The 13782-nt window shown below is 34.6% G+C and overlaps 1 protein-coding gene across 1 annotated transcript in view; it reads right to left on the reverse strand.

The window, feature by feature from the left end:
• Positions 1 to 4474: 4474 nt before the first annotated feature.
• The window catches only part of LOC108722230 (juvenile hormone acid O-methyltransferase), a 17107-nt gene continuing 7799 nt past the window's right edge, over positions 4475 to 13782 (reverse strand). The window contains exons 2-6 of the mRNA XM_018447214.1: positions 6463 to 6653; positions 6058 to 6229; positions 5155 to 5287; positions 4922 to 5066; positions 4475 to 4685 (exon numbers count right to left, since the gene is read on the reverse strand). Of these exons, the coding sequence (XP_018302716.1) occupies positions 4504 to 4685; positions 4922 to 5066; positions 5155 to 5287; positions 6058 to 6229; positions 6463 to 6625 (795 nt within the window). The 5' untranslated portion in view covers positions 6626 to 6653 and the 3' untranslated portion in view covers positions 4475 to 4503. The remainder of the gene's footprint in view (positions 4686 to 4921; positions 5067 to 5154; positions 5288 to 6057; positions 6230 to 6462; positions 6654 to 13782) is intronic.

Here is a 13782-nt window from a genome sequence, read left to right on the forward strand (position 1 = left end):
GTCACCGCACCCAGGTTTGCGCTCAGCGAAACTCGCCAAGCGTTTTTACGAGCGCGCTAAACGATTCCGCCGATGACACACGCACATGCATGCACGACACGCTGCGTCTCGCCTACGTTTACTAAGACACGTGGTGTCTTGTCACGTGAAACGCACCATCACTCAGCTCTCGCTCGCTTCTCTCATCGACCCTTCAAAAACTTACTCTTCTCCGTCATATCGCTGGGCTAATTTGCCGAAGGAGAAGCTAAAGCCCGGTTCCACCGATGTAAGATTAACTTTAATCTTGGTTCAATCTACTCATTATCTTGTTTTAATTCTAATGCCCGTTTCTACTAATGAGATTAACTTTAATCCTTTGAAGCATGGTAATAACCCACGTTACCACCTAAACTTCTTCAGTTTGTGGTCGTTTATTTTCTAATTGACGCATTTAGGTCTGGTTTTTTGTGTTTTCCTGGTGTCTTAGAAGTAGAAGACTATTAAAAAATAGTTTAGCAGTCCTTATTATTTATTGTAACAGTTTTATAAATAAACAAAGATAAAAAACCCTTTTTTTTTTTCGGAAAAATATATGCTTCAAAGGGTTAATCTCGGTTCATCTTAGAACTAGAAAAAGATAAAGAGTCAGTTAAAGAGATTAAAATTAAATTATATTATATGTGTAGTAGAAACACACACGGGTATTAGAAAAAGATAAACAGTAAGTTAAACCGAGATTAAAATTAATCTTACATTGATGGAACCGGGTCCATCTAAGACGGACCTTTCACGTAAACCATTCACGGCAGACTATATAGGCGTAATCTGTGCTGCAATTAATTCAGGAAGTGATCAAAATACAAACATATAGGGGGCCAGTCTAGAGTCACCCGCGCCTAAAGAAATCAAAGATAGACTTATTAAAATTAATTTATATAAGCTGTAATTCTCCTCGTAACGTGTGGGTTCTTCCAGTAATTTAGTTCAGTAGAGCTCTCTCTCCACCCCCTTCTTCTCTCTTCGTTTTCCTTCGCGTTGTTTCGTTCTCATAAGTTGGGGGAAAAAAATCCCCTTCTAATGTCTCTCTCGAGGATGTCCCTTGTACATAACGTGTCTTCTATTAGATACCCCCTGAAGGAACACTATTGCACTGAATTAAAGGTCGAGCCCCCCTACGTCTTTGTGCGCCAACAAGAGCCTGTTAGACATCACACGCACGGAAAGATAAGAGCAAAATGTACTTATCTCGTCGTTATCGTCGTCTCCGTTACCTCCTTCTGAGATGCAATTCCGCGCGGTCGCAACTCTGTCGCGATAACGACGAATGTCGATGAGCGTTTGGAATCATCAATTTCTAGATGTAATCTCAGCGTAACAATTCTCAGAGAGAGAGAGAAAGAGAAAGAGAGAGAGAGAGAGAAAAGGGAAAGGTGATCGAAGGGGAGTTTTCCACCGTTTTCGAAATTACACTCTAAATAAATAAATAATCTGTGCTCTCTCGTTCGATAACTTACAACTATTCTTTGAATGTTTACCATCAAAAGTATTCTTCGAAGTGTTGATCTCATTGCAATATAGCTGTACTTATTATATATCAATGTATATATATGTATCTGGAATTGCCGGCCTACAAACGATAAATGAAGATATACTACATTCCACGCGTTTTTCTCCGTGATACATGAGTTTCCAATGTGCGATATCCGAGATCGCGTAGAGTGCACTCGCTCTTCTCTTTCCACCATTTCTCCGCGCATCTCGTGTTCTCGACGACGCGACGGTGCGATGGAGAACGGGTACGGCCCGAAATGTATTACTTAATGCGAAGAAAATCGTGAGATCGTCGTAAGTCGACGTAATAGATGACGAAAGAGGACAAGCACAAAAGAAAAAAAAAAAAGAAAAACTCGCGGAAAAGACGAGGGCAAACGAATACACCAATTAGAACAAAGGAGAGTCCGTAGGTTTCGAGAAACGCATTCACGGCGGATTGAGTTATCGGATCACATGATCGAGTCACTCTCATTATCATTATCACGTTGATTAATGGCATCATATTAATTCACTCACTAACGGGCAATAAGATTATTCTACAAAGCACTGCCATAATTTGAACTGTTGTTACGTTGATTTTGGAATCCTGCCAAGTAATACCACTATTTGATATTGTCGAACGAACGGATCCTATCCTGCTAAGTGATGAATTAATATGCAAATGTCTCGCATGCTGCTGTCCAGTACTTATTCCGCAGTGTTTATCTTTGCAAAGCGAATATCGCTCTATATTCGCGAATAATTGATTTCGCGGCGCTTATTACATTTTCAGTTATCACTTTAATACCAATAATGCAATTTTTTTCATTTTGTGTCCTCATAGATAGCTGAATTTATCAGAAACAGATTTCACAAAGTAATTTTCACCATAAATTTTATTGGCTGTCAGCAGAAATAAAATCTGCTAATGGAACATTGCATTGCCAGTAGAAATTTGCTTTTTCTTAACCATTTAAACGATATTCCATTTAAATGATACGTTTCATTTAAATAGGATATGCCATGTATTGTTTACGAAATAATAAATTCTGCTCGGTTTCTGCTGACAATCTATTATCAAATTATATCGACAAAGATACTGAGTTGATGCCAAACTGGCAAACTGTTAGCATGTTAACACTTTTTCTTACTTGAAATGAAAGTAAATTATTATACTATTAAATTGCATCGTCTCCGTGCTCCTCAACGCGCCAACGCACAATCGCGACAAACAATACCGAGAAATCTCCGTCAGCTGTTGCAGCTATAGGTTTTCCTTCCAGTATGCGACGTCTTGATTTGTTACTTGGTAAGGAAGGATCGGCTATAACGTAATGTAACGCGTTAGAATTTACGGAATAATTAATCGTAAGAGATTAACATAGTATGTGGCTCTTCCGTTTCGTATAACTGCAAAAAAAAATGGGTTACCGTGGCGTGTACCTCGTTTCTCGACGCTGCACATTATTAAATGCGAACCGTAAATGCGCATAAAGCGATAGTTTAATCCTCGAGCGGTCGTACCGGGTCGTTCTTAACTCATACTTATTATCACTCTACTTTCTTTGTGCATTTAATGACACAACTTTGTGAAAGAGAGATGGCAAAACGACGAAAAGCAGAAGATACCAGTTTCCAGTACCGATAGGAATATCAAGAGGGATGAAATATTCTTCGTGTTGAAACACGACACTTCGAATATATATTGTGTTTATGTTATGAATCGCTTGAAACATGCCCGATAAGACTGCACATGCTTCGCGATAACGTAACTCGAGGATTAAATGAATGTGCCAAGATTTTACACGCGGAGGAGTGGTTTGGATTACGCGTCCGGCTCCTCTCCGATTAGCGACCGATAGCTCGGCGTCGTAGCACATAAATATGATGAACGAAGAACGAAGGAATAGACGCCACGAGGATCCCTTCCAACCGCGGTGACTTGTTGGCGTACGACATTAGGATAGGTTCCTCGTAACCTACCTCGTCTCTCTTGTTACGCCTACTGCTACACTGTTATTGTTGATGAAAACTCCATATTAATAAGAAATAAATATATTATCTCAAAGCGTAGTTATATAATATATATGTACACACATCTCATCCTCATTTTAGTTTTATTATAATAGATAACGAATAGCGTTAAGAATTATTGCGAAAAATGAAAATAGATCCCAAGCAGGACATCAAGTCATTATGATATCAAAATGACTCCAAAACGATCATTAAAAGTCATTTTTCAATCATTTCCGATTCATTTTAATGTCATTTTGACTTTATCGTGACTTGATGTCTGCTTGAAATATTCTCAATATAATATTCTTGAGGCTTCCACGGGTGCTTCCTATATGAAAATCATGCGTTTCGCGGATTTTCTCCGTGTCCAGATCCATTCTTGGAATGCCAACGTTTCGTGAACCTTGCAGTCCACTTCGTCAGGGCGAGGAGCAGCCTGATACTGAGCTGCTCTGCTGCTCCTCCGGGCCATTCTCTTTATATTACGCCGTTTGTTGGAATGGAAGGGGAGGGGGAAAAAAGAAAATTGTGGGTGGAGGGGAGAAGTGGGTGGAAGAGGAGAACAAGGTTACTGAAGACCGACCGACTTCTTTTCCCCTCCACCCGCAATTTTCTTCTCCCCCCACCATTCCAACAAGCAGCGTAATATAAAGGGAACGACCCGGAGGAACAGCTCAGTATTGCTCCTCGCCTTGATAAAGTGAACTGCAAGGTTCACGAAACATTAGCATTCCAAGAATGGATCTAGACACGGGGAAAACCTACGAAACGCATGATTTTCTCAATTTAATTTCTTTAAATTTAACAGCATCCAAATTTTTTCTTATCTCTTATCTATAAATGTGCAATATTTGACTAATAGGTACATATATAATAATAAATCGACCGATAATGAATTTTCTACAAATAATTTAAATAATACATATACGTAATTATTACACAATATTATTCATACATGATTTATTATCTATTCTATTGTTTTCGTGCGTACGCTATATGTACTTTGTATATGTCTACTATCAGCGGCTTACCACTATTACACATGTATTTTCCTTCCGTAATTTTCGAGTATTCGCGTATAAACTCCATCTTAAAGTTCTCCGCTCGATCAGATGGCATTTCGTGCAAAAATGAAAAGGCAGACATAATATCGGCTATTGAAATCACGAAAAGAGGAATAATGAAATTAATGTGAATTTATATTTTCTTCAATGAAGGCAAAAAATTCATGTCGTAAACGACACAAATTTTATGCCTGTTTCTATAGATTAATTTTAATCTCGATTCAACGTACTTTTAATTTTTTTTTAATTCTGAGAACTAAAAAAAGATAAGTTAGTTGAAGATTAAAATTAAATTAATTGGTAAAAACAGGCATAAAAGTACTTACGCAAAAAATCGTGCGGCTTTTTGTTTTCGATTATGTTTATCATCTCCCGATTACTGTAGTGACAAATTATAAATCCGATGCTTCGAAGTAATTCTTTTAACTCTGTTTGAGGTCTGTCCGTATTTGGAAACGGCGCGATGTATTTCTTCACGTCCCACGTGAAAGCAAAGCGTAACGATTAGCAACTCGGGAAAATTATAAGGCAGTAAAATAGCTTAAACAGCGATACTCACGTACAAATACGATGCAAAGCGCTTGTTCTCTGCCATAATTTCAAGAATTTTAAACATGTCGTGAGAAGATACCCATAGCATCGAGAAAGTCCCGCCTGGTCGAAGCATATTGTAAATGTTTTCTAATCCCTGTCTGTTAGCACAGATAAACATGATTATTTCCTAGAATCTGCAATCTATATTATATTTTCGAGCAATGGTATTAAGTCAACATGTGAAACTCGAATCAACTTTACTTTCGAAATGCGTTTTATCGCGTTACGGAAGTAGAGAAATGCTTCGAAGGATCTTGTATAAGGTTTATTACACTTGATTGTGGTATTAAGGTTTATTACTCATGATGACTCATCAAATTTTAGATGTCATCTAAAACTTTATATGACGTCTTGATGAGAAGACTCTCTACTCGAACGACTTCAACCAAACGATTAACTTAATCAGCACTGTTTTATTAAATAATACAAATAAAAGTAAATTAATTATTAGAATTAATTAATAGAATTATGTTTAATATTTCGAAAAAAGATTAAGAACAACGAATTGTATATTAGAGATTTTGTCTTCAGATCAAGTTAACCGCCAATTATATAAGTTAATCAGAGTTTGGTCAAAGTCATTGGCTACGTTTACACCGTGCGCTTAGTCCGCGATCTATCGATAAGTGTCTTTGGCTACGTTTACACCGTGCGCTTAGTCCGCGACCTATACGATAGGTGTCTTTGTTTAATATATAGGATAAACAAAGCATCTATTGTATAGGCCGCGGCCTAAATGCACGGTGTAAATATAGCCATATCCTAATACCTCTTATCAAGATTTTATGTAAAATGGTGGTCAAAATAATATTTAGATCTTATCGTGATAACCGCATGTTACTTGGGTACAAGACGAAAAGTCCCTTACCGGATGTCGTTGCAAAAATGCAAAGTAGGACACGAAAACACGTGGTCGAACTCGGCGATGTATTTCTCGGGCAAATCTTTTGTCTGAATGTCCAATGTTTCGAATCTGAGCTTACCGTCGATACCATGCGTCATATTCGCATACTCGACCATGTTCTCGGAGGCGTCTGTACCTTTGTGTACAATTCATTGAGTCGATATAATAATTAACCGAGTCACCTCTCTTACTCCTTAAAACTTAGAGTGAATCTCACTTTGAAGAGTGAAATCTCACTCTTAAAGATCGAAAATTGATCATACTTTTTTCAAGACTGGTAATTTTCACTCTAATTTTCACTAAGAGCGAGATTCTACTCCAAAGAATTCAGAGAGTACGATTCTGTCAGCCTTGCCTTTCCCTCTTTACCTATCATCATTGCATCTTGATTAAGAGCCGGTAGGAGCATGTTCCTTGTTACCTCTCCGGAATTGGAGCCGACGTTCATACATTTCCCTGATATGTCCTCAAATATGAAGTCAAATTCTTGGATAAAATATTCCATGTTGCGTTTCTGCATATTGTCGGTCATGGCATATAAATTCACCGTGGTTAAAGAACTAGAAGGAACTGCATATATAAAAAAAAAAAAAAAACTGCATTGACAATGGCCGTGTTCGTATATTATTGCCAGTTGTCAGTACAGTATAGTATACGTAACGGAAACTATAGATTTTCAGTACTGGTAGTAATATATGAACATGGCCAATATTGACATATATAATCAGGGTTGGCAACATTACCCCATAAAAATAACTCGTTACCGTTACCGTTCTTTTTCCCCAGAAGTAATTCATTATCGTTACTCGTTATTGATTTGCAAAAGTAACTCGTTACCGTTACCGATACTCAAAATGTAACGAGTCGTTACTTTTTCGTTACTTTTTTGCTTGATGCTAATAAAAATATTATAGCGTTTTTCATTGGCAAAATTTAGTACACATTAAAGTTGTACACTACTAGCTCTAATCTGAATGTAAAAATGAAATATCTCAATTGATATAATGTCCCAAGGGCATTTTATCTAATTTAAAATTTTTCAATACATTTTACTATGCTATTTTATCAAATAGCATAATAAAGTGTATTGAAGATTTGTTTCGCGGTTTTTTTATCACGTTTCTATATTTTTATTAAACATACACATTTACGTCGATTTGTGTACGGATTTAAATTGCACTGAGTGCGCACTATAGTTCTGTCAATGAAAAACGCTACTATATTATTTTTGCAATAAATATTCTGAATAGAGAAGTCAGAATTCTATCTTTGGTAGAGGAATAAAGCTCAAAAACTGATATATATATATACATAATATATATATACATAATATATATATACACGGTTTAGTTACGATTAAAATTTTGTGGCAATGGCTAGAAATAAAGTAACGATAAAAGTAACTAGTGAAATCGTTACCATTACCCCAAAAATGTAACTGCGTTACAATGAACGTTACTCAGAAGAAAATGTAATGTCGTTACCCTGATGAAAATGTAAAGCTTGTCGAAGCGTCAAAGAAGTGTGAACAAAGAATTTTAACGCTTTTTAAACACTTCATCGACTTTCCATTGACTCTTAATGGTTTTGAATATTCATGCACGCTCCCCGAACTCTTCCCAAACGCTCCGTAAAGTGTGCCCGGAATACATTTGTCTCATTTCCTACACATTAAAAAAATTTTTTTTTTCATTAATGTTTCCCAAACACTCCACAACACTCCGCAAAGAGTGCATGAAGCTTATCGATACACTTCCTAAACACTTCATTCATTGGTACTTCGTTTACACTTTCTAAACGTTCCACAAAGAGTATATATGGAGCATTCAAATACGCTTCGTGTACACTTCTAGGATATAGAAATAAAAAAATTTATTTTAAAACGGAGCATCATTGAGTTGTACAACGAATGTAAACGAAGCGTCATTGAGTGGTACGCGGCACCGCCACCAGCGAGAACTAATTTTTTTTTTTCTTGAATTTAAAAAACCGCACAGACTGGGATAAAAGATATATTGAAAGATTTTTCAATTGTGTTCTAATGAAATAATTTTTTTGAAATGAGCCCTTAGGGAACCCTAAAGGCTCCAAGATAAAGCATAATAGTTTTTTTTTTAGATGTTTACCGAATAGATGAAATATATTTTTAAATATTATCATTTGCTCACCTTGATCAAATTTTATTCACGTTCATCTAAGAACTCGACGATGCTCCGTTTACGTTCTCTATTCAGCCTAATGACGCTCCGTTTACAATCAACGGACACTCTGTAATATAAGCTTTTTTAACGTTTAGTTGACACTTCCTTTACGTTCCATGTTCCAATTTTCGCTTCTTACAAGTTTTGTTTACGTTTCCGTTACTCCCCCCATTTCTTTTACACTCAAATATAACGCTTTATTGACACTCGCTTTACGTTTTATTTTCTATACCCATTCGTTACCGAAAAAAGTAACTTGTAACGGTAACGATGTTACAAATAACGCGTTACTTGCCAACCCTGTACGAGTATATAATATATAAATTGCAAAATTCCTCTAATCTAGGCCTGTAATGCCCATTTCGATGAATGTATAGATAACTAATTCATTTCGGTTCTAAGAAAAAGATGAAGAGTATAATAAAGAGAGATTAAAGTTGCTCTACATTGGGTGAAACGGACATGCACACACAAATTATGGATCAAATCTAGATTCCCGGAAACGTAGAAATGTGGTGCGGATCGAAGATCGCGAGGAGATCGCCGTCGAGGATTTAAAAGAGATTTTGCGAAACGTACGATGCTATTTAAAATAAAATACTGCCTTTTTAATCAGCTGATTCTCTCGTTTAAATATTTGTTGACCGAGAGTAGGAGACTTATCAGAATATATTACTTATCTGTGTGTAAAAAATGAGAAGACGTCAAGTTTTATTATGATTATTCTCTGTAGTATAATAAATCAAACTGCAGAATCCTGTATCTGACCGTTATATCAGAGAAGTATTTAATTTATTACGGAGATTGTTGAAATCAGGATTGGGTAGTGCTAAATTAAAAAAATAAAAGTTAAGTTAAAAAGCTAAAAAGTTAATTAATTTTAACTTAACTTAGTTAAATTTTAGACTCTTAACTTTTTAACTTAATTTAGTTACATTTTATCAGTAACTATTAACTTTTAATTTAATTTTTTTTAAGTTAATCCTCAGACACAATGCGAAAGGATAATGAGTATATAATTTAGTAATTTTATATTGTATAATGTTACTTGTGAACAAAAATATAATGAACAAAAATAACCAGATTCTTTAATGAATATGCTGTGAGAAAGAAAAAATACGAAAAATTATGTATAATAGTCAAATTTTCTTTCTTTTTTTTTGGTTGTTCGGATCATATTTAACTTTTACCTTTTCAATTACTTTTTTTATTAACATTTAATTCAATTAATTTCATTATGGATAAACTTGTATATTTTAATTTGTATTTTAATTAAGATAAATTTTCAGGGCTGTTAATTTTAACTTAGTTTAAAAAAAAGTTAACTCACCCAACCCTGATTGAAATACGTCTCATTAATTATTAGTGTAATACGATCGATATTCTATATGTATACAAAGTATAGCAATTCTCAGAAGAATACATCGAAAACAGACTGCTTTATCAATTTGAAAAAAAAAACTTGTACGAGGCATCGTGAAGAAGTTCTTCAGATAGCACAGAAAGTCCGGAAAGAATTCTTTTTATTCCCGATTTACGAAACGAATTCCTGTTTTTCGTTTCATTTCTATTCTACAGTATTTCTAAGAGTTCTAAAAGATTTCACTTTTATGTCACCAATTGTGAACTCTTTTTTTCAGATTCAAAAAGTACTTACATTCTTTTTCTAGTCTTTTTCTATTTCTTGATTTCGTATAAGAATAAATCATATTTTGATAATTATGCAAATTAAATATTACTTTTATTAAGAGTAACATCTCTATAAGCGCAAAATGTTCCTAGAATGTTATATGGATATTATTAAAAAATTAAAATGTTATTATAATATTTCGAGAATACCATAAATATTTTTTTAATATCACGGTAGTATTCTATAGAGGTTATATGTCCACTTATATAATACCCTAGGTATTATATCTTAATATTCATGAAATATTATTAAAACTTATAAATATTAATTATTTTTAATTTTATGCAATTTGAATTCACAATCCAATAACGAAAAGTTCTTATCAGTCTATGCTGCATCTTGTGCTAAAAAAACACTTCTGTTTCTACATTTACGCGCCAAAATCATTTTCAGTTTTTAAACGTATATTTATACTGAACAGATGTAAAAATTTTACAAATTAAAGTAAATGCTGTTATAATACTTTTTAATGTTTATATGATATAAAGTAACATTAAATAAATATTACTTTTAGCAATCATATAATATTATGAGTGGACATATAACCTTCCATTAAAGGGATCCTAAAGCCGTATTACCGATTAAATCATAATTTTTGTATAACAAACACTTTTTTCTCTTTCACAGGTTCGAAAATCCTTTTCCAGGATTAAAGTATACACATTAATACGTGTTTGTGAGGTGGAGTTTATGCCGAGAACGATAAAAAATTTTTCTTAAGATTTTTCAATTTCGAAATTTTTTGTCTCTTTCTCGGGATAAACTCCACCTCACAAACACGTATTAATGTGTATACTTTAATCCTGGAAAAGGATTTTCGAATCTGTGAAAGAGAAAAAAAGTATTTGTTATACAAAAATTACGATTTAGTCGATAATACAGACGGCTTTAGGATCCCCTTAATATTTCGAGAATATGTAATATTATATAATTTTAATAAAATATTATTAAAATGTTACATTTAATATTCTAAGAATATGCCTAAAATATTATTTTATATTAAATAATATTATGCACTTATAGGGATATACAAGTAAATATATTTGTATACATATATTTGTGAATACTTCTTGATCGAGTTCATTTCGAACAGATTTACGCTAATTCATAAAGAACTTAAGAAGGTGAGTACTTTTCAAGTTAAAAAATGAATCAGTTGTGCTATTTGGATTTTTAGAGTTCACTTTATAAATACTTCTCTCTTTTTAATAGTTGAGTTTTTTAATAGTTGAGAATAGTCGAAAGAGTCGTAAATTATAGACGAACTGTATAAAATCAATTAGGCTAAAAATGTGCAAATAAATTGTAAAATAATTGTTAGCTGTCTCTCCTTCTCTCTCTCTCTCTCTCTCTCTCTCTCTCTCTCTCTCTCTCTCTCTCAGAAATCTATCACTGTGACGAGGGAAGAATATTTTGCCTTCAGCGATTTTTTTTAAATTTAATTAACGTATATCCAGATAACATTCAACTAGTAATACTCGATAAGATAACGTAATTTTGATTGAGACATATACATGTTAATTAAGTTGGATTAAATAACTTGGAAAATGGTGGGAGCTAAATTGCGTTATATTGGAAGAAATGTCAAAGATGAGTTTACACGAAAAATGGTTGCTTAATTTGAATATTAATTTGATTTAGTACCATTAATAAAAAAAAATGTTAAATTATTAATATTGTTATTAGAAATATCTTATCGGTTTAATAGAAATATATAGTTTTATTCTCTCGTTCAATTTTCCAAGAGAGATATATATATAGTACACAGCGAATAATTTGAGCTATATGTATTGATAATTCTTTTTCTTTAATATACAGGGTGTCCAATGAAGACATGGGATTTTCGTTACAAAATAATTTCAAGAATCTACCTTTAAAGGACCGTCTACAATAAGCAATAGCAATAGTAGTAAGGCTGTAAAACACATTGGGAGTAAGCTGATTTTCCGGAATAATAGGACATCAATTACAGTCGATTATTCTTCTCACATTCGACTGTGATTGGTCAATTTCTTACTCTTACTTCTTAAACCAAGCTTACTACGTGTATTGTAGACGGGCCATTACTTTACTACTACTGCTACTGCTCATTGTAGACGGCCCTTAAGGGGATCATAGATTAATCCCTTTTTTACTCAGTGAGCGCTCAGTGAGCTCTTGCATCTGATTGGTTGTAGTACTGAATGCACTCAATGTCTCACGCATACATACACATAAATTTTCGTATAATAATAACGTTTTAATTAGACGTCCAAGTCCAATTTTAAGAACTCCACGTACTAATCTGTGGACTACTATTTCGTAAATACAAACAGTTGCACAGCTTTTATATGAAGCAAATGTTATCACGACGTAACAGTTCAGCCTTTGTATTCTGTAACTCGTTATGCAATCGTTATGTGCTCATAACGACAGTTGCGCAAATATTTTATATAGTAAAAAAAGCTGCGCGATTGTCGCTATGAATTCATATGCATAACAAGTTACAAATTATAGGGGCTGAAGCGCCATTGGACTAAGAAATGGTAAAGATATCAATTTCGAAATTTTTGGTTGTGCAATTTTTCTGCAACATAAAGTCCATCTCACAGACACGTAGGGGAAGGTCACCGATACCGATATACCACTTTGTTTTTAGACAATATTTCTTAAACAAAAGGTAAAAATACAACTTCAAAAACATAAATACAAACTATAAAAAGTGTCTTCTATCAGATAGTATAAGCAGTTTTTATAATACTGTTTGCAATAATTAAGTTTTTCGTAGTTATGCTGTGACGGCTCGCCCCCAGAGGTCTCACGGATCTCGCGCGGATTCTCGTAAGCACCCCAGTTACACGAATTCCATTTAAATAAAATCCCGATCTAATACTTTCTCGGGCGTCTAAGGCAGGTCCCACTACATTGCCTTACTGATGAGTCCAGTAGTGGGGACCAGGACGAAACCCCGCGGTCGATTATACTTCGAATCGATCACGATCCGTCATACATTTTTCCGGCCTAACTAAATTTTAAAGTTATCGCCACAATGCAAAAATGAGCGTCTGACAAAATGGGCTCCAAAACTGACATAGTACACAGAGAGAAAAATGTTTGGTATTTGTAACTATAATTATATATTACTATAATTATGATTATTACTGCTATAATAATAATAACAGTAACTATATATACAGTTCCAGCAACAAATGTATATAATTGGCAACCTAAAATGACTATACTGGTGTACAAATAAGTTTCCGGGTTTTTTTGATCAATGAAAAATGCAAAATTTCAAGAAAAAACAAAAAGCGGTTTAGTCAATACTTATCAAAGTATCATCCCTCGCTAGCTATACATTTTCGCCATCTCTCTTGCAATGCATGAATACCGCGACGATAGAACGACTCGTTTTTGGTCCGAAACCATTCATCTATCCAATTTCGTACTTCTTCGAAACTGGCTAAGTGTAGTCCAGCCAAGTCATGCGCCATCGACCGGAACAAGTGATAATCAGAAGGAGCCAGATCTGGTGAATACGGCGGGTGTGGTAACAGATCCCATTTCAGCGTTTTGATGGTGTCCTTGACGATGGAAGTGCGATGGCACGGTGCATTGTCCTGCTGCAAAATCACTCGCTCATGTCTTGTGTCCCATTCTGGCCGTTTCTCGAGCAATGCATGGCTTAAATTGATTAGTTGTTGTCGGTAGCGTTCTCCGTTGACAGTTTCGCCTAGTTTCAACAGCTCATAGTAAACCACTCCTTTCTGGTCCCACCAAACGCAGAGCATTGTTTTCTTTCCGAAACGATTCGGCCGC

The sequence above is a fragment of the Mycetomoellerius zeteki genome, unplaced genomic scaffold (genome assembly GCF_001594055.1).
Source record: "Mycetomoellerius zeteki isolate Tzet28-1 unplaced genomic scaffold, Tzet1.0 scaffold2, whole genome shotgun sequence".
NCBI lineage: Eukaryota > Metazoa > Arthropoda > Insecta > Hymenoptera > Formicidae > Mycetomoellerius > Mycetomoellerius zeteki.